The following is a 27743-nucleotide window of genomic DNA, read 5'->3' as shown; positions in this document are numbered from 1 at the left end:
CCAACCTGCCCCCAGCCTTCTCACCCCCTACCAGCCCTTCCTCGCTGCTAAAAACAAGGTCAAGTAGCACACCCCTCCACATCAGATCCCCCACCACCTGCGTCAGAAAGTAATCACCAATACACTGCAGGAACTGCCTGGACCTTGTGTGCCTGGCTTTGTTACTTTGCCAACTAATATCAGGATGGTTGAAGTCCCCCATAGGAACGAGTGCTGGGGGTGGCAAGGCTACTTCCAGCTGTTTGTAAAAGGCCTCATCCACTTCCTCCTCCTGATCAGGTGGCCTGTAGCACACACCCGCAACAGTGTCACCTATGTAAGCCCACCCCTTAATTCTTACCCACAAGCTATCCACTTCTTCATCATCCTCCCCCCCACAGTGGAGCTCAATGCATTCTAGCAGTTTCTCACATAAAGAGCAAGTCCACCACCTCACCTTGTCTTGCCACCCACAACAGCATGCCACTTGTGTGAGCTGTCCCACCATGTCTCTGGGATTGCAATGAGATCACATCCTTGTAAGCACGCACGGATCTCTAGTTCTTTCCGTTTATTCCCCATGTGGTGTGCATTGCTATACGGGCACTGTAGGGAAGCAGAGGGTGCAGGTATCTCTAGAGGGATGCAGGAAGGTTTAAGCCGGGCTCTTGGCAATGTTATTTTCTCTGAAGAGTCCTCGCAACTACTGCAATCCTACTGGACAACTGGGAGGTTTTTCTGCACAGTTTTCTGCAAAGTTTACATTCTCTGTGAGGTCACGCTCCTCGCTGTGATGTCACAGTGGCTGCCTCTTCCACCCCTGTGGCAGCGGTGGGAGCGGTGGCTCAGTCTCTTGCGAGAGGCGCAGGAAGAGGACCCAGAGAGAGCATTGTGTCTATCTGGAGATTTCCTGCTGTGATGGAGCGGCTGAGAGCCCTTCGAGGTGAGGTCCCTCCACCTCTCTGGACACCATGATGCTGCCCGAGCGCATGTGTGCCACCAATGCCTGTTTAGGGCATGCCATCAGCACTGTCCTTGCTCTGCTGAGTGCAACCGCCCACCGTGGTGTCCCCAGTATCCCAGCAAGGGGAAGGCTCTCTCCCCTCTCCGTGCCGACCACACGCGTGCCGGCACAGCCCACCCCACGCTGTGGGGCCGGGTTCCTCTCAGAGCTGGCCGGATGCTCGGCCCAGGCTCCAAGCAACACCAGTGGCAGCTGCTCTGCTCTTTCCTTCCAGGTCTCTTTGCCTGTGTGGGCTGCATGCCCAGAGGTACACGTCGCAGGGCCAGAGGCAGGGTGGCAAGCCCTGTCCCCGCCTGTGCCGTGACTTTGCTGCTGCAGCGCCTGCAAGACAAGGAGGTGAGATGGGGACATCCAACCATCAGCCCTTGCCCTGCCCCAGTGCCACGGCCCTGTGGGTGCCAGGCCCTGGCAGCACATCGGCATAGCGATGGGTGGCAGCGGGCGGCTCCCCGGGAAGAAGGGCAAAGCAAAACGTGACTGATCCCTGTCCCCAGGGTGACCGAGCGCAGGCGTACTGCGAGCTGGAGCACGTCCTGCGGGAAGGTGACAGCCGCCCGCCGTGCGGAGTGGTGAACCGGCTGCTGGCTGAGGTGTCCCAGGACCTGACGGCAGCCCAGGTGAGGGGTCACTCCCAAAGGCGGCAAAGGGAGCCGCCTGCCCGCGCTGGGGTTCTGCTGGCGGACAGCAGGGGCTTAGCCCTTCCAAGGGAAGGCCTCAGGCAGTCTCCTGTGCCGCGTGTCACCAGTCACTCTTTTTCAGGGCGTGCCTGACAGCGTGAGGATGGCTGCCAGCGATGTCCTGGTGGCTCTGGCCCGGACACACTTCAGCTTGGTGATGGCCGAGCTCCAGGGCCACCTGAAGGCCGTGGGGGAGATGTCCAAGGAGTTTGTGCTCGTCACCCTGGGCAAGCTGTTCACCAGCTACGGTAGAGTGCCCTCAGCCTCCTGAAGGGGTCTCTCCCCTCTGCGCGTGATCTGCGTTGAGCTGGGGGATGCAGGGCTGCAGCCCCTCCTCCCTCGCTGCCGGGGCTCTGACCACGGCCTTCTCCTTCCCTTCTGCAGCTCCACAGTGCATCCCCTTCGTGTGGCTGATGCTGGCCGGCCTGCGCAGTGTGGTGGGCTGGGTGAGAGACGGCAGGACCCTGCGCATTGCTTGTGCTGGTGAGTGGTGGCCCAGAGCAGGGGGGGCTTGGGGCAGTCCTTGCACCTCGCCCTGCTGCAGATTCTCACAGGTTCCCTTTTCTCTCGATCTCTCATCCTTTTTTTTTTTTTTTTTCTTTTTTTCCCCAATTTTATTTTTTTTAATGAATTATTCATTTTTTTGTTGTTGTTTTGGTTTGGTTTTGTTTTTTTTCAGTTGTGAAACAGTGGCTGGAAGGAGTCAAGGTTCACTTGTGCTCTGGAAAGCAATGCCCCTGGCCTGCCAGGGAGATGGAGCAGATCTACCAGAATCTTTCCCAGCTCTTCTTCTCCGTGCTGAGGAACTGGCAGGACTGCAAGGAGGAAAAGGTGAGCACTGCTGCATTCCCAGCCCGGGATGGCAGCGGGGACACCCGTGTCCGCAGCTCTGCCTGTGCCCAGCGGGCTGAAAGCAGAAGGGTGATGAGAGGGAGCGGGCTGGCTCTGCAAAGGACCCCAAACTGGCTTTGTGCTTTGGGGCTGGATCTCCCTGCCAGGAAGCAGCCCCATGGCACAACATTGTGGCAGGGATAACTGGGGATGAAGGTGTGGGGAAAAGCTCCCTGCCCTCCAGAGAGAGCCCATCTCCTACTGGGAACGGGGGTGTGGGAAAGGGGAAGGGAAAGAGAAAGCCCTCCTGTAGGAAGGGCAGACCTTCAGTCTTTGACGCTGGGCCTCTGCCATCCCTCTCCAGGACAAACAGGCGGTCCTCGGGGCTGTGGCCGCCATGATGGCTGTCCTCCTTCAAGAAGAGCTGTGCCGAGAGCACGTTTGGGAGCAGCTCCTCTGGCTCGTGCACCCGTATCAGGAGGTCCAAGACACCTGCAGGGTGACCAAGGTGAGATGTTTTGCGGGGCTCAGTGTGGATGTGGGGCTCGTGCAAGTGCCACGAGGGGTCGGTGGGACGCAGGGAGGAGGCCAGGAGCCCTTGGAGAAAGACGGAATAGGTGTCCAAGGGAGGTCTGAGGCTTCCTGAGCTCTTCCGTCAAGGAAGGAACAACCCGGACAGGAGCCCGAAGGGAGCCAGGAGTCACCGGGGCCCACCTCCTGGGGCTGGGAGGCTTCACCAGCACCACCGCTGTGGGGCTCTGGTGCCTGAGGAGCTCTGTGCTAACAACCAGGGGGACCACGTCCAGTTGCATCTGATGGGGGAGAAGAGGGCTGCTGGGTGGGAAATGCCTGCAACCGATGCCCAAACAGGGCTCAGCTGAGAGCAGAGGGACTCCCTTGGTGCTGCTGGGAGGCGGGGACAAACCAGAACGCCTGTGCGGGAGCTCTCCCAGCGGACAAACCATTTGGGAATCAGTTTCTCTGCTCCCAAGTGGCTAGACGTGGCTTCAGCCCTTCCTTCCTCTCCTGGTCTCTTGCAGAGCCTCATTGTCTTCCTGGAGGCCTTAGAGGGAGTTCAATCTGTCATCCCTAAGGACAAGTTTCTGGCCATCACCAGCGCCGTGTTCTACCAGGTAAGGGGAGCCTATCCTTGCGCCCAAAGCGGCTTCCCTCCTGGCTAAGTCTCAGGAGGACTGCAAAGCTCCGAGCCTCTGACGGCTGCACAGCCTTAGCTCCTGCATGCCCGTGGCTGCTCCAGAGCCGTGTGTGCCCCCAGGGATGCTGTGGGTCAGGCTGTGTTTTGTCTGCATGTCCTCTCACTGAGAGTGCCAAGGGAGATGAGAGCTGGCAGCAAAGTTTCTTTTCCATCCTCAATACTGATACAATTTCTCCAATGGACCTTGTTCCCACAGCTCTCCGATGACACCAAGGAGCACAGCGAGGCGGACAGAGCAGAGCTGACCCACTGCATCCTGCTGCAGGGTAAGGAGGGGAGCTTTGGCGATGCTTGGCGGTGCCCTGGCCAAAACCTCTCTCACAAACCTCCGGAATGGGTGCGAGTTTCTTGCTAACACAGTGCGGGATTTCCTCCCCGCAGCCCGGATCTGCCCAGAGGAAACGGTCCAGTTTCTGCAGTCACAGCTGGGCGCTGACAGGGAGGCTGGATGCGTGGCAGCCCTGGGTCTGCTCGCTGCTCTGGCTCGCTCTGATGGTCAGTACCACAGGTCGGGACTTCCAGGGATCCCTTTTGCCATCTGGGCTGTGCCTCCATGCATGCTTCTGCGCATCTCTTGCAGAGCCCATGATGACAGAGAAGCTGCCCCAGGTTGTGGAGGCTGTGCAGTGTCTGCGCAGCGACCCCAGGATCCAGGTGAGCTGATTTGGGAAAGGAAAGCGCTGTCGGGGTGGTGATGCTGCTGCCAACACAGGCAGGGCTGGGGTGCCCAGGGAGGTGCTGGGGCACTGTCCACATGGTTGCGATGGCTCCTGTGGGGAGAGCAGGCAGAGCAGAGCGGTCAGGTCCCTGTGCAGTGCATGGAAAGTGCACGGCCTGGTGCTAAGGCCCGGCCCTCACCTGAGGAGCCGAGGCTTCTCCTCTGCTCTTGTTGCCTCTGCTCATGCCCAGAGGGCTGCCCCAGTGAGCCGGTGGCTTCCCTTTGCCTTCTGAGCAGGAAAATCAAACCCACAATTGACTCCTGACAGGTGAGGAGGGCCGTTCTGCACTTCATCAAGGATGTGCTCAGTGCTAACGCCCGGAGCTGCTCAGCCTGGGATGTGGTGGGGCACATCTTCAGTGAGTTCAGCCGCACCACGGGAAGAAGGGTAAGGACACTGGGCAGCATCTTCCTTTGGAAGACCCGTGCTGCTCAGAGGCTGGCACAGAAGCACTGGTGGGGCCACACCTGAGCCTCCTGAGAGGCTCCTGAGAACTCAGAGTAACCGGTGTTCCAACAACACTGTTGTGCAGGCAGCCGGAGACCTTTCTGCCCAGGAAGCCCAGGAAGAAGGAGCTCTCCAAGAGCTGTGTATGGACATCCTGGGGTCACTGGATGTCTCTGCGAGCGGGATGACCAAAGTAAGTCACAATCTGACCTGCTGCCACTCCTCGCCTTCACACCACGTGTTCCTCATCCCATTCCAGCACCCCCGGTCTCTCCTCCAATGTGCTCTAAAACACACAAGACTCAGGGGAATTCACAGAGTCATCTCTTCATCTCTGAGCGGAGGCAGGAATGCTGACACGCTCAACCGCCTCGTTCCCTACAGCTCCTGTGGCCACGGCTGCTGCTGTACGTGGTGCCAGCCCAGTACACCGGCATGCTGATCCCGGTCTCCCGCTGTGTCCAAGCGCTGGCTGAGAGAGGGGACCTGATGGTGCGGGAGATAGAAGACCTGGATCCCCATTTCCTCAGCTCCATGTTTCAAGGTAGGAGCAGAAAGTCCCCCAGTGAGCACTGCTGACCCGTGATAGCACCAAGAATGGACAGCGGAGGTGCACGTGGGGGAGCACAGCGTGTCTTGGCATCTCACTCAGCACTTCCTTCTCCCCACAGGCCCACTGCTGACTCCCCAGACACTGATGGCACGCCTGTTGGTGAGTAGATGCTCCAGAGGCCGGTGCCATGAGCCCCGAGGAGGAAGCAGCATGGCCGAGCATGCCAGCGCCTGCCTCACCCATGGGGATGCCATTCTCTTCACGGGCTTGCAGCACCATGGGCAAAGCTGCTGGCTGCTCCTTGCCTGCCAGGGCACAGCCAAGCTGCTTCCGTCCTGGGAGAAGCTGCTGCTCTTGCTGCAGAAGTGAGCCTGCTTCTCCTTGCTCTCACTCAGGTGGTGGCGGGGAGCCCTTTTGCAGGCAGCAAACTGCAAGCCGCTGCCTTGCTCCTCATGCTGAACCTCCACAGCAAAATCCACAGAGCTGTGGGGGCCATGTGGGCCGCTGAGATCCCCCTGCTGCTGCAGTGCCTCCAAGGTAAAGTGCTGGTGGGGAGGGAGGGGTGGAGGCAGGGAAGGGGGGGAGTGAAAATGGAGCTCTGCAGCGCGGCAGAGGGGAAGCATTGCCTGCAGCCCAGTACTTGCTCTGCTGCTGTTCCCATTCCAGGGAGACAGCACTGAGGCCCGGGGACCTTTCCCCCTGGGGATCTGCCCATTCCAGGGCACAGATGGGCCCTCCACGTCCCCTCAGATAGCAGTCTTGGAGCAGTTCTGTGTTCCTGCTGGGACAGTGTTTGTGGGGAGGGACAGGTCACTGCGTAGGGTGTGCAGGTCCCAGTTTGGCAGTGCCGAGTGCCCAGGCAAACCAGGTTTGCAGCAGCTCTTCCTTTGCGGCTTGATCCCAAGCAAGGGTCTTTTGCTTCTTGTTGCTGTGCAGGGAAAGATGAGAGCTTCCCGGACTCTGCAGAGTGGGAGCAGCGCCTCCTAGAGGTACAGCATTGCCGGAAGGCACGGTGCCGAGAAGTGTCTGCCTGTCTCAAGGAGCCCCGTTCCCACACGGGACAGGAACAGCCTCTCAAACGCTGCTGTGGAGCGGCCGCACGCCTCTGTGGTGCTGCCTCTTCCTCTTTGTCCCAGGCCCAAGGGGGGTCCTAGGAGAAGAGCAGCAAGAGGCTATGAGGGAGGGAATGCTGGCAGGAGCTGGGAGAGGGACTGCTCTTCCAGTCACCTCTCCCCAGAAGACTGCGGCGATGTGGGAATGTGGGAAGAGGCAAAGGGCAAGGAAACATTGGCTTCTCCTGTTCTCCAACAGTTCCTGAGGGCGTCATTGGATACCATGGAGGATGAGGCCTGGACCAAGGGCCTGAGCTGCGAGCTGAGCCGGTGGCTGAGCAGCTCTCCCAGCAGCTCTGGAGAAAAGGTGGGTTCCCCCCGGCTCTACCCAGCGGTGCAGCCACAGGTGCCCAACTGGCGCAGGGGCTGCGGGTGGTGCTCTGCTCACACGGGCCGCTCACGCTGCTTCCCTGGCCCGTGCCCCCCAGAGGGCCTTTCCCTGCAAACTGCCTGGGGGTGGCTAAAGCTCGGCCCTGCAGCTGCTCTCAGCGTCTCCCAGGGAGCGTGGGTCCTTCCCACCTGGCCCTCTCCCAGCAGGTCAGGCTGCTGCCACATCTCAGCTTCTTCCTTCCCTTCTCTTCCCTTCCCATCCCTTCTCTTCCCTTCCCATGCAGTCCTTCCTGTACAAGGCTCTGGGGACAGTGCTGGGAGCTTGTAAGGAAGTCCTCCACATCCAAGAGAAGCTCCTGCAACACCTGGAGGAAGCAAATGCAGAGGAGCCTTCTGAGGCCCAGGTGAGGTCTCTTCCCAGCCAGCTTCTGCCAGCATCCCCGGTCTGTCCCTGGGGCAGAGGGCTTCTCCTGGCCCTGCTCCGGGCCTTTCGATCTCCTCACTGCTGCTGTTTCCCTCAGGCGAGGACCAGCCCGGCCACTGTGGCTGGCCGTACCAGCAGGCTCAGGCCTGCGCCAACTGCCCCTTGTTCTTTTGTGCAGGGAATGATCTCTCTTCTCAGCCATGCTGCTGAGAGCAACTTCCACACAGTCCTGGACACACTCACCATGTTTGCGTCCAGGCTGTGCAAAGGCCAGAAGGGAAGGATTTCCAGACGCAAGAAGGTGAAGCGTTACCCATTTTCCTCTTGGCTTTCTTCTGCCTTATCTTCACTTGGGAGCCCAGGTGCATCGCGGGGCACCGGGGGCTGCTGAGCGAGTGTCTCAAGGCATTTCTTCCCACACAGATGGAGCTGGACAGCAGAAGAGCTCAGGCCACCCGCAGCGCTCTCATCCTCGCCCACGGCAGCTTGGCACTGCGTGCCTCCAAGGAACAGCTGCTCGCCCGCCTGGAGGGAGACATCGTGGGCAACATCCTGCTGCTCTACAGCTGCAGCTGCCGGGTGAGAGCTCGTAGCGTGCCAGGCTGTCTGAGCACCCAGCTGCAGCCCCTCCACGTGGGGGGATGCTGAGATGGGCCTTCTCTTTCCAAAGGTCCCTCGGGGACTGGTTTGTGCTCAGATGAAGATGCAAGCCCTTCCCTTAGCGTTGCCCCCACGTGTTCCCCTTGCAGCCCTTGGCCCTTCCCGCAGTTGAAAGAATGTTCTTCTCTCTTGGGCCTCAGGACCTGCAGAACACGCTTGCGCTGCTGCAGAGCATCACGGACTTCAGCTCTGCCTTCCAAGCAGCGGGTGACTCTGCCTGCTTTAACCCCTCCTTGAAGGGCAAGCTGCTGGAGATCCTGACGGTGAGTGCCTAGAGCCAGGGCTGTCTGCAGCGGAGTTCTGGGCTGTGCTACGAGGCTCAATTCCCCGGAGCCATACAGGTGTCCCTCAGCCACACGTCTCCAGCTGGTGGGGACCTTGTGTGCTGGCAGGCAGCGGCTGGGCAGCAGGCGAGGTCCACCAGCTGTGCAGCTGCTGCATCCTGCACTGCCTCCGTGGGAAATGCGCGAGTGATGGGGCTGGTGTGTGGCAGTCGTGTCTGCCTGTGGGTCTGGCGGAAGAACTCTCGCTTTGCCCCTTGCCCACTTTGACCGTGTCTCTCTGGGACTTGCAGGACTTGCTGAAGAAGTATTACTTGGGCACCCCAGTCTCCCCAGTGCCCCTCAAGGTGGTTCTGGCCCTGGAGCAGTTGAGGTAAGGGTGGGAGCCTCTGGGGTTGCAAGGCAGGATGGTGGATCCCCTTCTGGGTAGCTCCCAAAGGCCTGGAGGGGGCAGGGGGGTAGGGAGCCACTTCTACAGGAGAGATGGCTGGGCTGCTGTGCCCAGCGAAGCTGAGGTTCTGGGAGGGAGGAAGGCCCTGGTGCTCCTGTCCCCTGGCAGGGAAGAGAAGGGAGACCCGGTGTCTCCTTCCCTTCAGAGCAGGAGGTGGTTCACTGATGCCGGGGAGGAGGTGGGTGATGCTGGAACTGAAGACAGTGCTCAGCAGCGGGGGCTCAGGCTGGGGATGTTGGCTTTGCAGCTGTCCATTAGAAGAAACTCTGATGTTGTCTGAACCAGCCTGGAGAGCACTGCTAAAGGCCCTGCCTGCTTTCTCTTCCCTTTTTTGTCCTGTCAGCAAGCTGAAGCCTTCTTTAGGAGGCAAAGACATGTGTGACCTGCTGATTCTGTGCTGCAAGATTATTGTGACACACCCTTCAGCGGAGATGATGCTGAAGATCAGGAAGTCACAGCAAGCAGCTCGGTACCTGCAGGTAACCTGCCGTGACTTCCACAGCCACCTCTCGGTCGGAGCCCTTCCTCAGCACACACAACCTATGCTCTGGCAGCAACCATGATGCCACAGCTCAATGCCCTCTTCTGCTTTCAGCTTCTGCAAACGTCACTGAAAGCTCTGGGCCGGCTCATGGTGGTCCTGCTCGAGACAGAGACCACCAGTGGCTTCTTCCAGAACACAGTCCATGTGAGTACATGTGGGTCAAGGGAGGAAGCAAGCATGGTGCCTGTCGATAGCGGAGACAGAGGTCTGGGGACTGAGAGGACAACGAGAGGGGATCTCTTGCTGACGTGCCAGCTCACTGCAAGCTCAGAAATGGGCAGAGCAATGGGCCCTGCAGGGGAAAAGGCAGGAGCCAGCCCCTGGCAGGCCACAGCCAAGGAAAAGCTGCTGGGTTAGGAGGCCGGAGTGTCTGCAGAGAGCAGGGGCAGCAGTGCGGGTGCTCAGCGAGGTGGGGGGCTGCGTGGAGCCACAGGGCAGGCCCTGAGGGAAAGTGCTGGGAAATGAGGGACTGGGAGAGGGCTGGCATGAAGGGAAAGAAAAGATGTCCACAGTGATACGGATGCTCTGTCCCACGTCCTGCAGAGATCAATGACGTCAGGCAACATGTGGGAGCGCAAGAGGGCCCTGCAGACGTGCTCCCAGCTGCTGGCTGCTTGTGAAGAGCGTGGAGTGAGTAAAGAGCCCCACCACATGCCCCTGCTCCCTCCCCAGTGCCCCTGAGCTGGCAGGCGAGCTCCACTCAGCTGTGCGTGCTGTGACACCCACCCCGTGGGGAAGGCACAGGCGGGAGAAGGTAGGGAGAGCTGGGGCTGCCTACAGCTTTTTTCCTGCCTCTCATCCCTGCAGAGAGGAGACGCCTGCAAGCACTTTGGCTCCTTGGTGGGATTGCTGGCGCCTCTGACGTGTGACCCCATGCCCACCTCCCGCCAGTTGGCTGTCACCTGTCTGAGCTCCCTTCTCCGAATCCAAGGTGAGTAGAGCGGGCGTGCGCCGGCCCTCTGCTCTCCTCCTCAGCACTACCAGAACCCCACGGGCTGGGCCCAGTTTACAGGAGGGAGAGGCACCGTGCGCAGCTCTCTTCTCCTCTCCACCCTGGCCTCTGTCTCTCCCCTGTGGAAAGCGGTTCCGTTTCCAGAAGCATGACTTCCCTTTTCTCCCCGTGCTCTTTCCAGCCAAGGCGACCAACAGAATCATCCAGACAGGAGACATCGGGAGCCTGTGTGAGGGGCTGAATGACCGCAGCACCGTCTGTCAGCTCCAGACCTCGTCCAAAATCGCGCGGGTAAGTGGACCCAAAAAGGGGTGGTGCGATCTCAGTGCGTAGGCTTTTGCACGTCCCTCTGCTGCCCCCAGCCTCTCACACCGTTTCCAGAATGAGCTGTCACCCTGAGATCACTTCTCTCAGCAAGTAGCAGGAGGCACTGAGCTATGTCTGGCCTTAAGGCACCCCACGCAAGGTGCTGATTCTATGTCGTGTGTGTGTGTGTGTGCGTGTGACTGTGGCTGCTGGGAGGTAGGCTTTGCATGTAAGCAAACAGCATGGGTGGAGAAGCTGAGAGAAGGCTCAACCACCTTACGTATAAACAGCACAGTAAGGACAGCAGGAGCGTTGTGATTGCCACCTGAATGACTGGCAAGCTGCTGAACTAAGAATGCCCTCAAGACTGCTTTATGTTTGGAAGAGCTGCTGCAGAGCAGTGATGGGATCTCTCCTGCTTCTCATTTCTCTGCAGATTGTGTGCAGAAGCTTCTCCCTGGAACACACCATAGATTTCATGATGGCCGTCAAGGACACCTTCCGGAAGGCCAAAGGAATGCGTGTGCGTGCTGCTGGGAAGTGGATGATCACCTTTCTGCAGATGCACGGAAAGGACATCTGTCGGGATGTAAGAGACTTTCTTCCACGAGCCTTGGACTTTTGTTGGCTGTTGCACTACACCTTGTGCCGTTTGCCTCTTGCGCTAAAGAAGCACAGCCTGAGCGCAGAGCCAGGGCTTGGACAGGGTGACCGGTGTGAAATGTAGGCTTAGGCCTTGGCGGCATGTCAAGGGAGCAGGCACCGTTCATGTGCTGAATGTCCACGATTAGGTCCTGCAGAGTCAAGGATGCAGCAAGTCATTCTTTCTCCCCTTCTTCTTTCAGCTTGACCTTTCACCGATCGTCTACATCCTGCGCAGCTGCATGTCGTCCCTGCAGCACAGCACGAACATGCCATTCCTGTGCCAGGCGGCGGCCATCCTCACCCGCTGTCACGCAGACGTCACAATTGACAGCTTCTTCCACAGGCGTTGAGCCCACAGACAGGTACTGGCACTCCTGCCTTTGCTATTGTAGCGGTCCCAGTTGTATCTGTCTGTATGAGTTGAAAATTACTCAGTCATGACTTGAAACTCTCCTTTTTCTAGCGAGACATGGAAGAGAATAAGAGAGCTTTCTCTTCAATGGTGCAGCAGGGAGAAGAAGAAAAAAAAGAAGAGAAGAGAAGAGAAGAGAAGAGAAGAGAAGAGAAGAGAAGAGAAGAGAAGAGAAGAGAAGAGAAGAGAAGAGAAGAGAAGAGAAGAGAAGAGAAGAGAAGAGAAGAGAAGAGAAGAGAAGAGAAGAGAAGAGAAGAGAAGAGAAGAGAGGGAAAAGGAAAGAAGAGAAGGGAGGGAAAAGGAAAGAAGGAAAGAAAAATGGGAAGGGAAAGGAAGGGAAGGGAAGGGAAGGGAAAGGAAGGGAAGGGAAGGGAAGGGAAGGGAAGGGAAGGGAAGGGAAGGGAAGGGAAGGGAAGGGAAGGGAAGGGAAGGGAAGGGAAGGGAAGGGAAGGGAAGGGAAGGGAAGGGAAGGGAAGGGAAGGGAAGGGAAGGAGGAGAGGAGAGGAGAGGAGAGGAGAGGAGAGGAGAGGAGAGGAGAGGAGAGGAGAGGAGAGGAGAGGAGAGGAGAGGAGAGGAGAGGAGAGGAGAGGAGAGGAGAGGAGAGGAGAGGAGAGGAGAGGAGAGGAGAGGAGAGGAGAGGAGAGGAGAGGAGAGGAGAGGAGAGGAGAGGGGACGGGAGGGGGAGTGGGCGAGGGAGAGGAGAGGAGAGGGAGAGGGAGAGGAGAGGAAGGGGACGGGAGGAGAGGAGAGGAGAGGAGAGGAGAGGAGAGGAGAGGAGAGGAGAGGAGAGGAGAGGAGAGGAGAGGAGAGGAGAGGAGAGGAGAGGAGAGGAGAGGAGAGGAGAGGAGAGGAGAGGAGAGGAGAGGAGAGGAGAGGAGAGGAGAGGAGAGGAGAGGAGAGGAGAGGAGAGGAGAGGAGAGGAGAGGAACGACAAACGGCAAACGACAAACGACAAACGACAAACGAGAAGGACAGATGAGCTAAAGAACATTGTATTATTTATCTTGAAAAAATAAATGGCAGAATCCTGGCTAAGAAGTGAACAGAGTATATATATATATTTTAAGTCTTCCTTGTAATAGCTGCTGTCTCTTCTCCATACCAGTTACAGAATCACAGAATCACCAAATGTCAGGGTTTGGAAGGAACCTTGAAAGATCATGTAGTCCAATCCTCTCGCTTTAGCTGGAATGCCTTGACTAGGTCACACAGGAATGTGTCCAGGCAGGTTTTGAATGTCTCCAGAGAAGGAGGCTCCACAACCTCTCTGGGCAGCCCGTTGCAGTGTTCTGTTACCCTCACCAGGAAGAAGTTTCTTCTCATATTTTTGTGGAACCTCCTATGTTCCAGCTTGCAGCCATTACCCCTTGTCCTATCACTGGATGTCACTGAGAAGAGCCCGGCTCCATCCTTCTGATGCACACCCTTTGCATATTTATAAATGTTAATGAGGCCACCTCTCTGTCCCCTCCAAGCTAAAGAGACCCAGCTCCGTCAGCCTTTCCTTGAAAGGGAGATGCTCCAGTCCCTCCATCATCTTTGTGGCTCTGCGCTGGATTCTCTCAAGCAGTTCCCTGCCCTTGAATGGAGGGGCCCAGAACTGGACATAATACTGCAGATGCGGTCTCACCAGGGCAGAGTAGAGGGGGAGGAGAACCTCTTTCCACCTACTAACCACACCCCTTCTAATACACCCCAGGATGCCATTGGCCTTCTTGCAGTGCTGGCTCATGGTCACCCTGCTGTCCACCAGAACCCCCGGGTCCCTTTTCCCTCGGCTGCTCTCCAACAGCTCAGTCCCCAACCTGTACTGGTACCTGGTGTTGGTCTTGCCCAGATACAAGTCTCTACGCTTGCCCTTGTTGTCTTTCATTTAATTTCTCCCTGCCCAACTCTCCAGCCTACCTAGGTCTTGCTGGGTGGCAGCACAGCCTTCTAGCGTGTCAGCCACTTCTCCCAGTTTTGTGTCATCAGCAAGCTTGCTAACAGTGCACTCTACTCCCTCACCCAAATCACTGATGAATATATTGAGTAGTACTGGTCCCAGTACCAACCCTTGAGGAACTCCACTAGGTACAAGTCTCCAGCTAGACTCACTCTGTCCCACTGACCACAACTCTCTGGCTTCTTTCCTTCAGCTGGTTCACAGGCAACCTCACTGCTCAATCATCCAGACCACACTTCCTCAGTTTAGCTGCGAGGATGCCGTGGGAGACGGTGTCAAATGCTCTACTAAAATCAAGATAGACCACATCCACTGCCTTACCATCATCTATCCACCTGGTTACCTCTTCATAAAAAGCTATCAAGTTGGTCAAGCATGACTTCCCCTTGGTGCAGCCCTGCTGACTGCCCCTAATGACCCTCTTATCCTTGATATGCCTAGAGGCAGTGCCAAGGATAAGTTTTTCCATCACCTTTCCAGGGATGGAGGTGAGGCTGATCAGTCTGGAGTATCTTGCTCCCCACAACTTACCAAAGATAACGGAGAGTGGCCTAGCAATGACTTCTGCCAGCTCCCTCAGCACCCACAGGTGCATCGCATCAGGACCCATGGATTTATGGATGTCTAGGTTGCTTAATTGCTCCTTAACCCAGTCCTCAACAACTGAGGCAAACTCCTCCTTGATCCTGACTTCCTCTGGGGCCTCAGGGGTACAGGACAGCCTCAGGACAGCCTCCAGCAGTATAGACAGAGACAGAGAAGGCACTCAGTAACACTGTCTTCTCTGTATCTTCTGTCACGAGGGCAGTCGTGCGTGCGTGTGTGTGCGTGTCTGCACGCATGCACGTGTGCACACCTGTTTGTGTGAGTGCGTGCGCCCAGTGGCAGCAAGGCTCAGACTTGCTCCCAGCTGCCCAGGGCCATGCAGCCCCTTAATGCCAACATCTATGCCATCCAGATACAGGCTGCCAGACTTTTGGAAAGAAATCCTGCTTCAACTCACTTGGAAAACACAGTTCTATACAGTAAAGCTGTAATCCCTCTTGAAACCTCTTCCCATTCTCAGCTACAAAACTGTCCCCACCATGAGCTATGCCTTTCCACCAGTGATGAAGAAGAGCCTGTATACCGTGCTTGAAACAATCTGCACCAGCAGAGGTGACCTACTGTTGCTATTGCCACTGCCTACCGCCTCACCGTGCTCACATCCACTGCTTGGCCTTCTTCAATGGCATCGAGTGCACCCTGAGCATGTTTGAGGATGACGCCAAGCTGAGCAGTGCAGCCGACACACTGGAAGGAAGGGAAGCCATGCAGAGGGACCTGGACAGGCCGGAGAAGTGGTGCCATGAGAACCTAATGAGGTTCAACAAGGCCAAGTTCAAGGTGCTGCCCTTGCGCCAGGGCAATCCCAGGTATTTTTACAAACTGGGGGAAGATCTCCTTGAGAACAGCCCTGCGGAAAAAGACCTGGAGGTCCTGGTAGATGAGAAGCTGGACATGAGCCAGCAGCAATGTGCACTTGGAGCCCGGAAGGCCAACTGCGTTCTGGGCTGCATTAAGAGGAGTGGCCAGCAGGGAGAGTGAGGTGCATGTTGTCAATTCACCCATCATCCACTCAACTATCCCCACACTTTCTAAGTTTCAAAACGAGAATGGTGTGAAATACGGTGTCAAATGCCTTGCTGAAGTCAAGGCACACAACATCCACTGCTCTCCCCCCGCCTACCCAGCCAGTGATGACATCAGAGAAGGCTGTCGGGTTGGTTAAGCATGACTTCCCCTTGGTAGATCCATGTTGACTGCGCCCCATAGCCTTCTTCTCTTCCAATTGCTTGGAGAGGGTATCCAGAACAGTGGATAAAAGTATGTCCACACGAGATCTCAGGATCTCGTCCAATCACTGGGGGGGATGGGAGAAAGCCAGGAAGCTTTGCAGCAAGCAGGGCCCGGGGGGTTCTTCCAAAGAGCTTTCTTCCTCTCGGGGAATTCCTCCATGTCACGGAGTTATCTAGATCCATCCGTGTCTGTGACAGGGAAACAGCAGGCCCGCAGGCCCACCGGCTCAAAAAGGGAAAGGGAGTGTGTAGGGAGAGATGGGAGCTGGGCCCAAAGACAGAACAGTGGCAACCATCTAAGGAATACAGTTATTTTCATGTAAAGTAAATTTTACTAAATATGAGATCAGAATGCAAGATAACACAATATAGTACAATATAATTGGAATTGAGAATAATAAATCAAATAAAATGAGAGAGAGTCCAAAACCAAAAAAAAAAAAAAAAAAAGAGAGAGCCAAAAACAAAAACAAAACAAAAACAAAAACAAAAAAACAGTTTTGTCTTCCACAACTGATCTTAAGCTCGGAAGAAGTGGAGTTAAATGGCCAATGAGCTCTCATGGGCCCCCTTACCTTCTAACACACTAGCCCATGGGATACCTTCAAGTAGGCTCTCCTGAAGTCCAGGGTAGCACTCCTACGTATTGCTTTGATTCTTCCACACAAGATCTTGAACGCCACTACCTCATGATCGCTGCATCCCAACCTGCCCCCAGCCTTCTCACCCCCTACCAGCCCTTCCTCGCTGCTAAAAACAAGGTCAAGTAGCACACCCCTCCACATCAGATCCCCCACCACCTGCGTCAGAAAGTAATCACCAATACACTGCAGGAACTGCCTGGACCTTGTGTGCCTGGCTTTGTTACTTTGCCAACTAATATCAGGATGGTTGAAGTCCCCCATAGGAACGAGTGCTGGGGGTGGCAAGGCTACTTCCAGCTGTTTGTAAAAGGCCTCATCCACTTCCTCCTCCTGATCAGGTGGCCTGTAGCACACACCCGCAACAGTGTCACCTATGTAAGCCCACCCCTTAATTCTTACCCACAAGCTATCCACTTCTTCATCATCCTCCCCCCCACAGTGGAGCTCAATGCATTCTAGCAGTTTCTCACATAAAGAGCAAGTCCACCACCTCACCTTGTCTTGCCACCCACAACAGCATGCCACTTGTGTGAGCTGTCCCACCGTGTCTCTGGGATTGCAATGAGATCACATCCTTGTAAGCACGCACGGATCTCTAGTTCTTTCCGTTTATTCCCCATGTGGTGTGCATTGCTATACGGGCACTGTAGGGAAGCAGAGGGTGCAGGTATCTCTAGAGGGATGCAGGAAGGTTTAAGCCGGGCTCTTGGCAATGTTATTTTCTCTGAAGAGTCCTCGCAACTACTGCAATCCTACTGGACAACTGGGAGGTTTTTCTGCACAGTTTTCTGCAAAGTTTACATTCTCTGTGAGGTCACGCTCCTCGCTGTGATGTCACAGTGGCTGCCTCTTCCACCCCTGTGGCAGCGGTGGGAGCGGTGGCTCAGTCTCTTGCGAGAGGCGCAGGAAGAGGACCCAGAGAGAGCATTGTGTCTATCTGGAGATTTCCTGCTGTGATGGAGCGGCTGAGAGCCCTTCGAGGTGAGGTCCCTCCACCTCTCTGGACACCATGATGCTGCCCGAGCGCATGTGTGCCACCAATGCCTGTTTAGGGCATGCCATCAGCACTGTCCTTGCTCTGCTGAGTGCAACCGCCCACCGTGGTGTCCCCAGTATCCCAGCAAGGGGAAGGCTCTCTCCCCTCTCCGTGCCGACCACACGCGTGCCGGCACAGCCCACCCCACGCTGTGGGGCCGGGTTCCTCTCAGAGCTGGCCGGATGCTCGGCCCAGGCTCCAAGCAACACCAGTGGCAGCTGCTCTGCTCTTTCCTTCCAGGTCTCTTTGCCTGTGTGGGCTGCATGCCCAGAGGTACACGTCGCAGGGCCAGAGGCAGGGTGGCAAGCCCTGTCCCCGCCTGTGCCGTGACTTTGCTGCTGCAGCGCCTGCAAGACAAGGAGGTGAGATGGGGACATCCAACCATCAGCCCTTGCCCTGCCCCAGTGCCACGGCCCTGTGGGTGCCAGGCCCTGGCAGCACATCGGCATAGCGATGGGTGGCAGCGGGCGGCTCCCCGGGAAGAAGGGCAAAGCAAAACGTGACTGATCCCTGTCCCCAGGGTGACCGAGCGCAGGCGTACTGCGAGCTGGAGCACGTCCTGCGGGAAGGTGACAGCCGCCCGCCGTGCGGAGTGGTGAACCGGCTGCTGGCTGAGGTGTCCCAGGACCTGACGGCAGCCCAGGTGAGGGGTCACTCCCAAAGGCGGCAAAGGGAGCCGCCTGCCCGCGCTGGGGTTCTGCTGGCGGACAGCAGGGGCTTAGCCCTTCCAAGGGAAGGCCTCAGGCAGTCTCCTGTGCCGCGTGTCACCAGTCACTCTTTTTCAGGGCGTGCCTGACAGCGTGAGGATGGCTGCCAGCGATGTCCTGGTGGCTCTGGCCCGGACACACTTCAGCTTGGTGATGGCCGAGCTCCAGGGCCACCTGAAGGCCGTGGGGGAGATGTCCAAGGAGTTTGTGCTCGTCACCCTGGGCAAGCTGTTCACCAGCTACGGTAGAGTGCCCTCAGCCTCCTGAAGGGGTCTCTCCCCTCTGCGCGTGATCTGCGTTGAGCTGGGGGATGCAGGGCTGCAGCCCCTCCTCCCTCGCTGCCGGGGCTCTGACCACGGCCTTCTCCTTCCCTTCTGCAGCTCCACAGTGCATCCCCTTCGTGTGGCTGATGCTGGCCGGCCTGCGCAGTGTGGTGGGCTGGGTGAGAGACGGCAGGACCCTGCGCATTGCTTGTGCTGGTGAGTGGTGGCCCAGAGCAGGGGGGGCTTGGGGCAGTCCTTGCACCTCGCCCTGCTGCAGATTCTCACAGGTTCCCTTTTCTCTCGATCTCTCATCCTTTTTTTTTTTTTTTTTTTCTTTTTTTCCCCAATTTTATTTTTTTTAATGAATTATTCATTTTTTTGTTGTTGTTTTGGTTTGGTTTTGTTTTTTTTTCAGTTGTGAAACAGTGGCTGGAAGGAGTCAAGGTTCACTTGTGCTCTGGAAAGCAATGCCCCTGGCCTGCCAGGGAGATGGAGCAGATCTACCAGAATCTTTCCCAGCTCTTCTTCTCCGTGCTGAGGAACTGGCAGGACTGCAAGGAGGAAAAGGTGAGCACTGCTGCATTCCCAGCCCGGGATGGCAGCGGGGACACCCGTGTCCGCAGCTCTGCCTGTGCCCAGCGGGCTGAAAGCAGAAGGGTGATGAGAGGGAGCGGGCTGGCTCTGCAAAGGACCCCAAACTGGCTTTGTGCTTTGGGGCTGGATCTCCCTGCCAGGAAGCAGCCCCATGGCACAACATTGTGGCAGGGATAACTGGGGATGAAGGTGTGGGGAAAAGCTCCCTGCCCTCCAGAGAGAGCCCATCTCCTACTGGGAACGGGGGTGTGGGAAAGGGGAAGGGAAAGAGAAAGCCCTCCTGTAGGAAGGGCAGACCTTCAGTCTTTGACGCTGGGCCTCTGCCATCCCTCTCCAGGACAAACAGGCGGTCCTCGGGGCTGTGGCCGCCATGATGGCTGTCCTCCTTCAAGAAGAGCTGTGCCGAGAGCACGTTTGGGAGCAGCTCCTCTGGCTCGTGCACCCGTATCAGGAGGTCCAAGACACCTGCAGGGTGACCAAGGTGAGATGTTTTGCGGGGCTCAGTGTGGATGTGGGGCTCGTGCAAGTGCCACGAGGGGTCGGTGGGACGCAGGGAGGAGGCCAGGAGCCCTTGGAGAAAGACGGAATAGGTGTCCAAGGGAGGTCTGAGGCTTCCTGAGCTCTTCCGTCAAGGAAGGAACAACCCGGACAGGAGCCCGAAGGGAGCCAGGAGTCACCGGGGCCCACCTCCTGGGGCTGGGAGGCTTCACCAGCACCACCGCTGTGGGGCTCTGGTGCCTGAGGAGCTCTGTGCTAACAACCAGGGGGACCACGTCCAGTTGCATCTGATGGGGGAGAAGAGGGCTGCTGGGTGGGAAATGCCTGCAACCGATGCCCAAACAGGGCTCAGCTGAGAGCAGAGGGACTCCCTTGGTGCTGCTGGGAGGCGGGGACAAACCAGAACGCCTGTGCGGGAGCTCTCCCAGCGGACAAACCATTTGGGAATCAGTTTCTCTGCTCCCAAGTGGCTAGACGTGGCTTCAGCCCTTCCTTCCTCTCCTGGTCTCTTGCAGAGCCTCATTGTCTTCCTGGAGGCCTTAGAGGGAGTTCAATCTGTCATCCCTAAGGACAAGTTTCTGGCCATCACCAGCGCCGTGTTCTACCAGGTAAGGGGAGCCTATCCTTGCGCCCAAAGCGGCTTCCCTCCTGGCTAAGTCTCAGGAGGACTGCAAAGCTCCGAGCCTCTGACGGCTGCACAGCCTTAGCTCCTGCATGCCCGTGGCTGCTCCAGAGCCGTGTGTGCCCCCAGGGATGCTGTGGGTCAGGCTGTGTTTTGTCTGCATGTCCTCTCACTGAGAGTGCCAAGGGAGATGAGAGCTGGCAGCAAAGTTTCTTTTCCATCCTCAATACTGATACAATTTCTCCAATGGACCTTGTTCCCACAGCTCTCCGATGACACCAAGGAGCACAGCGAGGCGGACAGAGCAGAGCTGACCCACTGCATCCTGCTGCAGGGTAAGGAGGGGAGCTTTGGCGATGCTTGGCGGTGCCCTGGCCAAAACCTCTCTCACAAACCTCCGGAATGGGTGCGAGTTTCTTGCTAACACAGTGCGGGATTTCCTCCCCGCAGCCCGGATCTGCCCAGAGGAAACGGTCCAGTTTCTGCAGTCACAGCTGGGCGCTGACAGGGAGGCTGGATGCGTGGCAGCCCTGGGTCTGCTCGCTGCTCTGGCTCGCTCTGATGGTCAGTACCACAGGTCGGGACTTCCAGGGATCCCTTTTGCCATCTGGGCTGTGCCTCCATGCATGCTTCTGCGCATCTCTTGCAGAGCCCATGATGACAGAGAAGCTGCCCCAGGTTGTGGAGGCTGTGCAGTGTCTGCGCAGCGACCCCAGGATCCAGGTGAGCTGATTTGGGAAAGGAAAGCGCTGTCGGGGTGGTGATGCTGCTGCCAACACAGGCAGGGCTGGGGTGCCCAGGGAGGTGCTGGGGCACTGTCCACATGGTTGCGATGGCTCCTGTGGGGAGAGCAGGCAGAGCAGAGCGGTCAGGTCCCTGTGCAGTGCATGGAAAGTGCACGGCCTGGTGCTAAGGCCCGGCCCTCACCTGAGGAGCCGAGGCTTCTCCTCTGCTCTTGTTGCCTCTGCTCATGCCCAGAGGGCTGCCCCAGTGAGCCGGTGGCTTCCCTTTGCCTTCTGAGCAGGAAAATCAAACCCACAATTGACTCCTGACAGGTGAGGAGGGCCGTTCTGCACTTCATCAAGGATGTGCTCAGTGCTAACGCCCGGAGCTGCTCAGCCTGGGATGTGGTGGGGCACATCTTCAGTGAGTTCAGCCGCACCACGGGAAGAAGGGTAAGGACACTGGGCAGCATCTTCCTTTGGAAGACCCGTGCTGCTCAGAGGCTGGCACAGAAGCACTGGTGGGGCCACACCTGAGCCTCCTGAGAGGCTCCTGAGAACTCAGAGTAACCGGTGTTCCAACAACACTGTTGTGCAGGCAGCCGGAGACCTTTCTGCCCAGGAAGCCCAGGAAGAAGGAGCTCTCCAAGAGCTGTGTATGGACATCCTGGGGTCACTGGATGTCTCTGCGAGCGGGATGACCAAAGTAAGTCACAATCTGACCTGCTGCCACTCCTCGCCTTCACACCACGTGTTCCTCATCCCATTCCAGCACCCCCGGTCTCTCCTCCAATGTGCTCTAAAACACACAAGACTCAGGGGAATTCACAGAGTCATCTCTTCATCTCTGAGCGGAGGCAGGAATGCTGACACGCTCAACCGCCTCGTTCCCTACAGCTCCTGTGGCCACGGCTGCTGCTGTACGTGGTGCCAGCCCAGTACACCGGCATGCTGATCCCGGTCTCCCGCTGTGTCCAAGCGCTGGCTGAGAGAGGGGACCTGATGGTGCGGGAGATAGAAGACCTGGATCCCCATTTCCTCAGCTCCATGTTTCAAGGTAGGAGCAGAAAGTCCCCCAGTGAGCACTGCTGACCCGTGATAGCACCAAGAATGGACAGCGGAGGTGCACGTGGGGGAGCACAGCGTGTCTTGGCATCTCACTCAGCACTTCCTTCTCCCCACAGGCCCACTGCTGACTCCCCAGACACTGATGGCACGCCTGTTGGTGAGTAGATGCTCCAGAGGCCGGTGCCATGAGCCCCGAGGAGGAAGCAGCATGGCCGAGCATGCCAGCGCCTGCCTCACCCATGGGGATGCCATTCTCTTCACGGGCTTGCAGCACCATGGGCAAAGCTGCTGGCTGCTCCTTGCCTGCCAGGGCACAGCCAAGCTGCTTCCGTCCTGGGAGAAGCTGCTGCTCTTGCTGCAGAAGTGAGCCTGCTTCTCCTTGCTCTCACTCAGGTGGTGGCGGGGAGCCCTTTTGCAGGCAGCAAACTGCAAGCCGCTGCCTTGCTCCTCATGCTGAACCTCCACAGCAAAATCCACAGAGCTGTGGGGGCCATGTGGGCCGCTGAGATCCCCCTGCTGCTGCAGTGCCTCCAAGGTAAAGTGCTGGTGGGGAGGGAGGGGTGGAGGCAGGGAAGGGGGGGAGTGAAAATGGAGCTCTGCAGCGCGGCAGAGGGGAAGCATTGCCTGCAGCCCAGTACTTGCTCTGCTGCTGTTCCCATTCCAGGGAGACAGCACTGAGGCCCGGGGACCTTTCCCCCTGGGGATCTGCCCATTCCAGGGCACAGATGGGCCCTCCACGTCCCCTCAGATAGCAGTCTTGGAGCAGTTCTGTGTTCCTGCTGGGACAGTGTTTGTGGGGAGGGACAGGTCACTGCGTAGGGTGTGCAGGTCCCAGTTTGGCAGTGCCGAGTGCCCAGGCAAACCAGGTTTGCAGCAGCTCTTCCTTTGCGGCTTGATCCCAAGCAAGGGTCTTTTGCTTCTTGTTGCTGTGCAGGGAAAGATGAGAGCTTCCCGGACTCTGCAGAGTGGGAGCAGCGCCTCCTAGAGGTACAGCATTGCCGGAAGGCACGGTGCCGAGAAGTGTCTGCCTGTCTCAAGGAGCCCCGTTCCCACACGGGACAGGAACAGCCTCTCAAACGCTGCTGTGGAGCGGCCGCACGCCTCTGTGGTGCTGCCTCTTCCTCTTTGTCCCAGGCCCAAGGGGGGTCCTAGGAGAAGAGCAGCAAGAGGCTATGAGGGAGGGAATGCTGGCAGGAGCTGGGAGAGGGACTGCTCTTCCAGTCACCTCTCCCCAGAAGACTGCGGCGATGTGGGAATGTGGGAAGAGGCAAAGGGCAAGGAAACATTGGCTTCTCCTGTTCTCCAACAGTTCCTGAGGGCGTCATTGGATACCATGGAGGATGAGGCCTGGACCAAGGGCCTGAGCTGCGAGCTGAGCCGGTGGCTGAGCAGCTCTCCCAGCAGCTCTGGAGAAAAGGTGGGTTCCCCCCGGCTCTACCCAGCGGTGCAGCCACAGGTGCCCAACTGGCGCAGGGGCTGCGGGTGGTGCTCTGCTCACACGGGCCGCTCACGCTGCTTCCCTGGCCCGTGCCCCCCAGAGGGCCTTTCCCTGCAAACTGCCTGGGGGTGGCTAAAGCTCGGCCCTGCAGCTGCTCTCAGCGTCTCCCAGGGAGCGTGGGTCCTTCCCACCTGGCCCTCTCCCAGCAGGTCAGGCTGCTGCCACATCTCAGCTTCTTCCTTCCCTTCTCTTCCCTTCCCATCCCTTCTCTTCCCTTCCCATGCAGTCCTTCCTGTACAAGGCTCTGGGGACAGTGCTGGGAGCTTGTAAGGAAGTCCTCCACATCCAAGAGAAGCTCCTGCAACACCTGGAGGAAGCAAATGCAGAGGAGCCTTCTGAGGCCCAGGTGAGGTCTCTTCCCAGCCAGCTTCTGCCAGCATCCCCGGTCTGTCCCTGGGGCAGAGGGCTTCTCCTGGCCCTGCTCCGGGCCTTTCGATCTCCTCACTGCTGCTGTTTCCCTCAGGCGAGGACCAGCCCGGCCACTGTGGCTGGCCGTACCAGCAGGCTCAGGCCTGCGCCAACTGCCCCTTGTTCTTTTGTGCAGGGAATGATCTCTCTTCTCAGCCATGCTGCTGAGAGCAACTTCCACACAGTCCTGGACACACTCACCATGTTTGCGTCCAGGCTGTGCAAAGGCCAGAAGGGAAGGATTTCCAGACGCAAGAAGGTGAAGCGTTACCCATTTTCCTCTTGGCTTTCTTCTGCCTTATCTTCACTTGGGAGCCCAGGTGCATCGCGGGGCACCGGGGGCTGCTGAGCGAGTGTCTCAAGGCATTTCTTCCCACACAGATGGAGCTGGACAGCAGAAGAGCTCAGGCCACCCGCAGCGCTCTCATCCTCGCCCACGGCAGCTTGGCACTGCGTGCCTCCAAGGAACAGCTGCTCGCCCGCCTGGAGGGAGACATCGTGGGCAACATCCTGCTGCTCTACAGCTGCAGCTGCCGGGTGAGAGCTCGTAGCGTGCCAGGCTGTCTGAGCACCCAGCTGCAGCCCCTCCACGTGGGGGGATGCTGAGATGGGCCTTCTCTTTCCAAAGGTCCCTCGGGGACTGGTTTGTGCTCAGATGAAGATGCAAGCCCTTCCCTTAGCGTTGCCCCCACGTGTTCCCCTTGCAGCCCTTGGCCCTTCCCGCAGTTGAAAGAATGTTCTTCTCTCTTGGGCCTCAGGACCTGCAGAACACGCTTGCGCTGCTGCAGAGCATCACGGACTTCAGCTCTGCCTTCCAAGCAGCGGGTGACTCTGCCTGCTTTAACCCCTCCTTGAAGGGCAAGCTGCTGGAGATCCTGACGGTGAGTGCCTAGAGCCAGGGCTGTCTGCAGCGGAGTTCTGGGCTGTGCTACGAGGCTCAATTCCCCGGAGCCATACAGGTGTCCCTCAGCCACACGTCTCCAGCTGGTGGGGACCTTGTGTGCTGGCAGGCAGCGGCTGGGCAGCAGGCGAGGTCCACCAGCTGTGCAGCTGCTGCATCCTGCACTGCCTCCGTGGGAAATGCGCGAGTGATGGGGCTGGTGTGTGGCAGTCGTGTCTGCCTGTGGGTCTGGCGGAAGAACTCTCGCTTTGCCCCTTGCCCACTTTGACCGTGTCTCTCTGGGACTTGCAGGACTTGCTGAAGAAGTATTACTTGGGCACCCCAGTCTCCCCAGTGCCCCTCAAGGTGGTTCTGGCCCTGGAGCAGTTGAGGTAAGGGTGGGAGCCTCTGGGGTTGCAAGGCAGGATGGTGGATCCCCTTCTGGGTAGCTCCCAAAGGCCTGGAGGGGGCAGGGGGGTAGGGAGCCACTTCTACAGGAGAGATGGCTGGGCTGCTGTGCCCAGCGAAGCTGAGGTTCTGGGAGGGAGGAAGGCCCTGGTGCTCCTGTCCCCTGGCAGGGAAGAGAAGGGAGACCCGGTGTCTCCTTCCCTTCAGAGCAGGAGGTGGTTCACTGATGCCGGGGAGGAGGTGGGTGATGCTGGAACTGAAGACAGTGCTCAGCAGCGGGGGCTCAGGCTGGGGATGTTGGCTTTGCAGCTGTCCATTAGAAGAAACTCTGATGTTGTCTGAACCAGCCTGGAGAGCACTGCTAAAGGCCCTGCCTGCTTTCTCTTCCCTTTTTTGTCCTGTCAGCAAGCTGAAGCCTTCTTTAGGAGGCAAAGACATGTGTGACCTGCTGATTCTGTGCTGCAAGATTATTGTGACACACCCTTCAGCGGAGATGATGCTGAAGATCAGGAAGTCACAGCAAGCAGCTCGGTACCTGCAGGTAACCTGCCGTGACTTCCACAGCCACCTCTCGGTCGGAGCCCTTCCTCAGCGCACACAACCTATGCTCTGGCAGCAACCATGATGCCACAGCTCAATGCCCTCTTCTGCTTTCAGCTTCTGCAAACGTCACTGAAAGCTCTGGGCCGGCTCATGGTGGTCCTGCTCGAGACAGAGACCACCAGTGGCTTCTTCCAGAACACAGTCCATGTGAGTACATGTGGGTCAAGGGAGGAAGCAAGCATGGTGCCTGTCGATAGCGGAGACAGAGGTCTGGGGACTGAGAGGACAACGAGAGGGGATCTCTTGCTGACGTGCCAGCTCACTGCAAGCTCAGAAATGGGCAGAGCAATGGGCCCTGCAGGGGAAAAGGCAGGAGCCAGCCCCTGGCAGGCCACAGCCAAGGAAAAGCTGCTGGGTTAGGAGGCCGGAGTGTCTGCAGAGAGCAGGGGCAGCAGTGCGGGTGCTCAGCGAGGTGGGGGGCTGCGTGGAGCCACAGGGCAGGCCCTGAGGGAAAGTGCTGGGAAATGAGGGACTGGGAGAGGGCTGGCATGAAGGGAAAGAAAAGATGTCCACAGTGATACGGATGCTCTGTCCCACGTCCTGCAGAGATCAATGACGTCAGGCAACATGTGGGAGCGCAAGAGGGCCCTGCAGACGTGCTCCCAGCTGCTGGCTGCTTGTGAAGAGCGTGGAGTGAGTAAAGAGCCCCACCACATGCCCCTGCTCCCTCCCCAGTGCCCCTGAGCTGGCAGGCGAGCTCCACTCAGCTGTGCGTGCTGTGACACCCACCCCGTGGGGAAGGCACAGGCGGGAGAAGGTAGGGAGAGCTGGGGCTGCCTACAGCTTTTTTCCTGCCTCTCATCCCTGCAGAGAGGAGATGCCTGCAAGCACTTTGGCTCCTTGGTGGGATTGCTGGCGCCTCTGACGTGTGACCCCATGCCCACCTCCCGCCAGTTGGCTGTCACCTGTCTGAGCTCCCTTCTCCGAATCCAAGGTGAGTAGAGCGGGCGTGCGCCGGCCCTCTGCTCTCCTCCTCAGCACTACCAGAACCCCACGGGCTGGGCCCAGTTTACAGGAGGGAGAGGCACCGTGCGCAGCTCTCTTCTCCTCTCCACCCTGGCCTCTGTCTCTCCCCTGTGGAAAGCGGTTCCGTTTCCAGAAGCATGACTTCCCTTTTCTCCCCGTGCTCTTTCCAGCCAAGGCGACCAACAGAGTCATCCAGACAGGAGACATCGGGAGCCTGTGTGAGGGGCTGAATGACCGCAGCACCGTCTGTCAGCTCCAGACCTCGTCCAAAATCGCGCGGGTAAGTGGACCCAAAAAGGGGTGGTGCGATCTCAGTGCGTAGGCTTTTGCACGTCCCTCTGCTGCCCCCAGCCTCTCACACCGTTTCTAGAATGAGCTGTCACCCTGAGATCACTTCTCTCAGCAAGTAGCAGGAGGCACTGAGCTATGTCTGGCCTTAAGGCACCCCACGCAAGGTGCTGATTCTATGTCGTGTGTGTGTGACTGTGTGTGTGCGTGTGACTGTGGCTGCTGGGAGGTAGGCTTTGCATGTAAGCAAACAGCATGGGTGGAGAAGCTGAGAGAAGGCTCAACCACCTTACGTATAAACAGCACAGTAAGGACAGCAGGAGCGTTGTGATTGCCACCTGAATGACTGGCAAGCTGCTGAACTAAGAATGCCCTCAAGACTGCTTTATGTTTGGAAGAGCTGCTGCAGAGCAGTGATGGGATCTCTCCTGCTTCTCATTTCTCTGCAGATTGTGTGCAGAAGCTTCTCCCTGGAACACACCATAGATTTCATGATGGCCGTCAAGGACACCTTCCGGAAGGCCAAAGGAATGCGTGTGCGTGCTGCTGGGAAGTGGATGATCACCTTTCTGCAGATGCACGGAAAGGACATCTGTCGGGATGTAAGAGACTTTCTTCCACGAGCCTTGGACTTTTGTTGGCTGTTGCACTACACCTTGTGCCGTTTGCCTCTTGCGCTAAAGAAGCACAGCCTGAGCGCAGAGCCAGGGCTTGGACAGGGTGACCGGTGTGAAATGTAGGCTTAGGCCTTGGCGGCATGTCAAGGGAGCAGGCACCGTTCATGTGCTGAATGTCCACGATTAGGTCCTGCAGAGTCAAGGATGCAGCAAGTCATTCTTTCTCCCCTTCTTCTTTCAGCTTGACCTTTCACCGATCGTCTACATCCTGCGCAGCTGCACGTCGTCCCTGCAGCACAGCACGAACATGCCATTCCTGTGCCAGGCGGCGGCCATCCTCACCCGCTGTCACGCAGACGTCACAATTGACAGCTTCTTCCACAGGCGTTGAGCCCACAGACAGGTACTGGCACTCCTGCCTTTGCTATTGTAGCGGTCCCAGTTGTATCTGTCTGTATGAGTTGAAAATTACTCAGTCATGACTTGAAACTCTCCTTTTTCTAGCGAGACATGGAAGAGAATAAGAGAGCTTTCTCTTCAATGGTGCAGCAGGGAGAAGAAGAAAAAAAAGAAGA

At 57.8% G+C, this 27743-nt stretch overlaps 2 protein-coding genes across 4 annotated transcripts; both read left to right on the top strand.

The window, feature by feature from the left end:
* Window positions 1-572: 572 nt before the first annotated feature.
* On the top strand, window positions 573-11685 carry LOC107057129 (maestro heat-like repeat-containing protein family member 2B). Of its 2 annotated transcripts, none has more exons than XM_040649755.1 (31): window positions 573-922; window positions 1218-1339; window positions 1498-1620; window positions 1763-1928; window positions 2065-2163; window positions 2360-2511; window positions 2876-3019; window positions 3552-3644; window positions 3924-3993; window positions 4109-4222; window positions 4308-4381; window positions 4714-4833; window positions 4979-5086; window positions 5278-5437; window positions 5565-5605; window positions 5842-5983; window positions 6383-6435; window positions 6758-6865; window positions 7173-7292; window positions 7491-7613; window positions 7736-7891; window positions 8062-8235; window positions 8547-8626; window positions 9048-9183; window positions 9300-9392; window positions 9792-9878; window positions 10056-10179; window positions 10382-10491; window positions 10943-11095; window positions 11352-11513; window positions 11615-11685. In XM_040649755.1, the coding sequence occupies exons 1-30, from the start codon at window positions 898-900 to the stop codon at window positions 11499-11501; spliced, it is 3420 nt and encodes a 1139-aa protein (XP_040505689.1). In that variant the 5' UTR covers window positions 573-897; the 3' UTR covers window positions 11502-11513; window positions 11615-11685. The 2 variants fall into 2 exon arrangements, with proteins under 2 accessions (XP_040505689.1, XP_040505696.1); XM_040649762.1 differs by having other exon boundaries at window positions 576-922; window positions 8113-8235.
* A 4089-nt stretch (window positions 11686-15774) lies between these two features.
* On the top strand, window positions 15775-27743 carry LOC112532808 (maestro heat-like repeat-containing protein family member 2B). 2 transcript variants are annotated; one of them, XM_040649747.2, is made up of 31 exons: window positions 15775-16971; window positions 17267-17388; window positions 17547-17669; window positions 17812-17977; window positions 18114-18212; window positions 18412-18563; window positions 18928-19071; window positions 19604-19696; window positions 19976-20045; window positions 20161-20274; window positions 20360-20433; window positions 20766-20885; window positions 21031-21138; window positions 21330-21489; window positions 21617-21657; window positions 21894-22035; window positions 22435-22487; window positions 22810-22917; window positions 23225-23344; window positions 23543-23665; window positions 23788-23943; window positions 24114-24287; window positions 24599-24678; window positions 25100-25235; window positions 25352-25444; window positions 25844-25930; window positions 26108-26231; window positions 26434-26543; window positions 27001-27153; window positions 27410-27571; window positions 27673-27743. In XM_040649747.2, the coding sequence occupies exons 1-30, from the start codon at window positions 16947-16949 to the stop codon at window positions 27557-27559; spliced, it is 3420 nt and encodes a 1139-aa protein (XP_040505681.1). In that variant the 5' UTR covers window positions 15775-16946; the 3' UTR covers window positions 27560-27571; window positions 27673-27743. The 2 variants fall into 2 exon arrangements, with proteins under 2 accessions (XP_040505681.1, XP_025008363.2); XM_025152595.3 differs by having other exon boundaries at window positions 15776-16971; window positions 24165-24287.

The sequence above is a fragment of the Gallus gallus genome, chromosome 1 (assembly GCF_016699485.2).
Source record: "Gallus gallus isolate bGalGal1 chromosome 1, bGalGal1.mat.broiler.GRCg7b, whole genome shotgun sequence".
Lineage (NCBI taxonomy): Eukaryota > Metazoa > Chordata > Aves > Galliformes > Phasianidae > Gallus > Gallus gallus.
Note: the sequence above shows the minus strand (reverse complement) of the source record. Positions and strands in the feature narration are given on the sequence as shown.

Bases quoted from the DNA above. Each gene is read 5' to 3' on its own strand.
- LOC107057129 (XM_040649755.1), top strand. From the start codon at position 898: ATGGAGCGGCTGAGAGCCCTTCGAG. The intron at 5,087-5,277 runs GTAAGTCACAAT...CGTTCCCTACAG, and splicing joins CTGCGAGCGGGATGACCAAA to CTCCTGTGGCCACGGCTGCT. The intron at 8,627-9,047 runs GTAAGGGTGGGA...TTGTCCTGTCAG, and splicing joins CTGGCCCTGGAGCAGTTGAG to CAAGCTGAAGCCTTCTTTAG.
- LOC112532808 (XM_040649747.2), top strand. From the start codon at position 16,947: ATGGAGCGGCTGAGAGCCCTTCGAG. The intron at 17,670-17,811 runs GTGAGGGGTCAC...ACTCTTTTTCAG, and splicing joins AGGACCTGACGGCAGCCCAG to GGCGTGCCTGACAGCGTGAG. The intron at 27,154-27,409 runs GTAAGAGACTTT...TTCTTCTTTCAG, and splicing joins GAAAGGACATCTGTCGGGAT to CTTGACCTTTCACCGATCGT.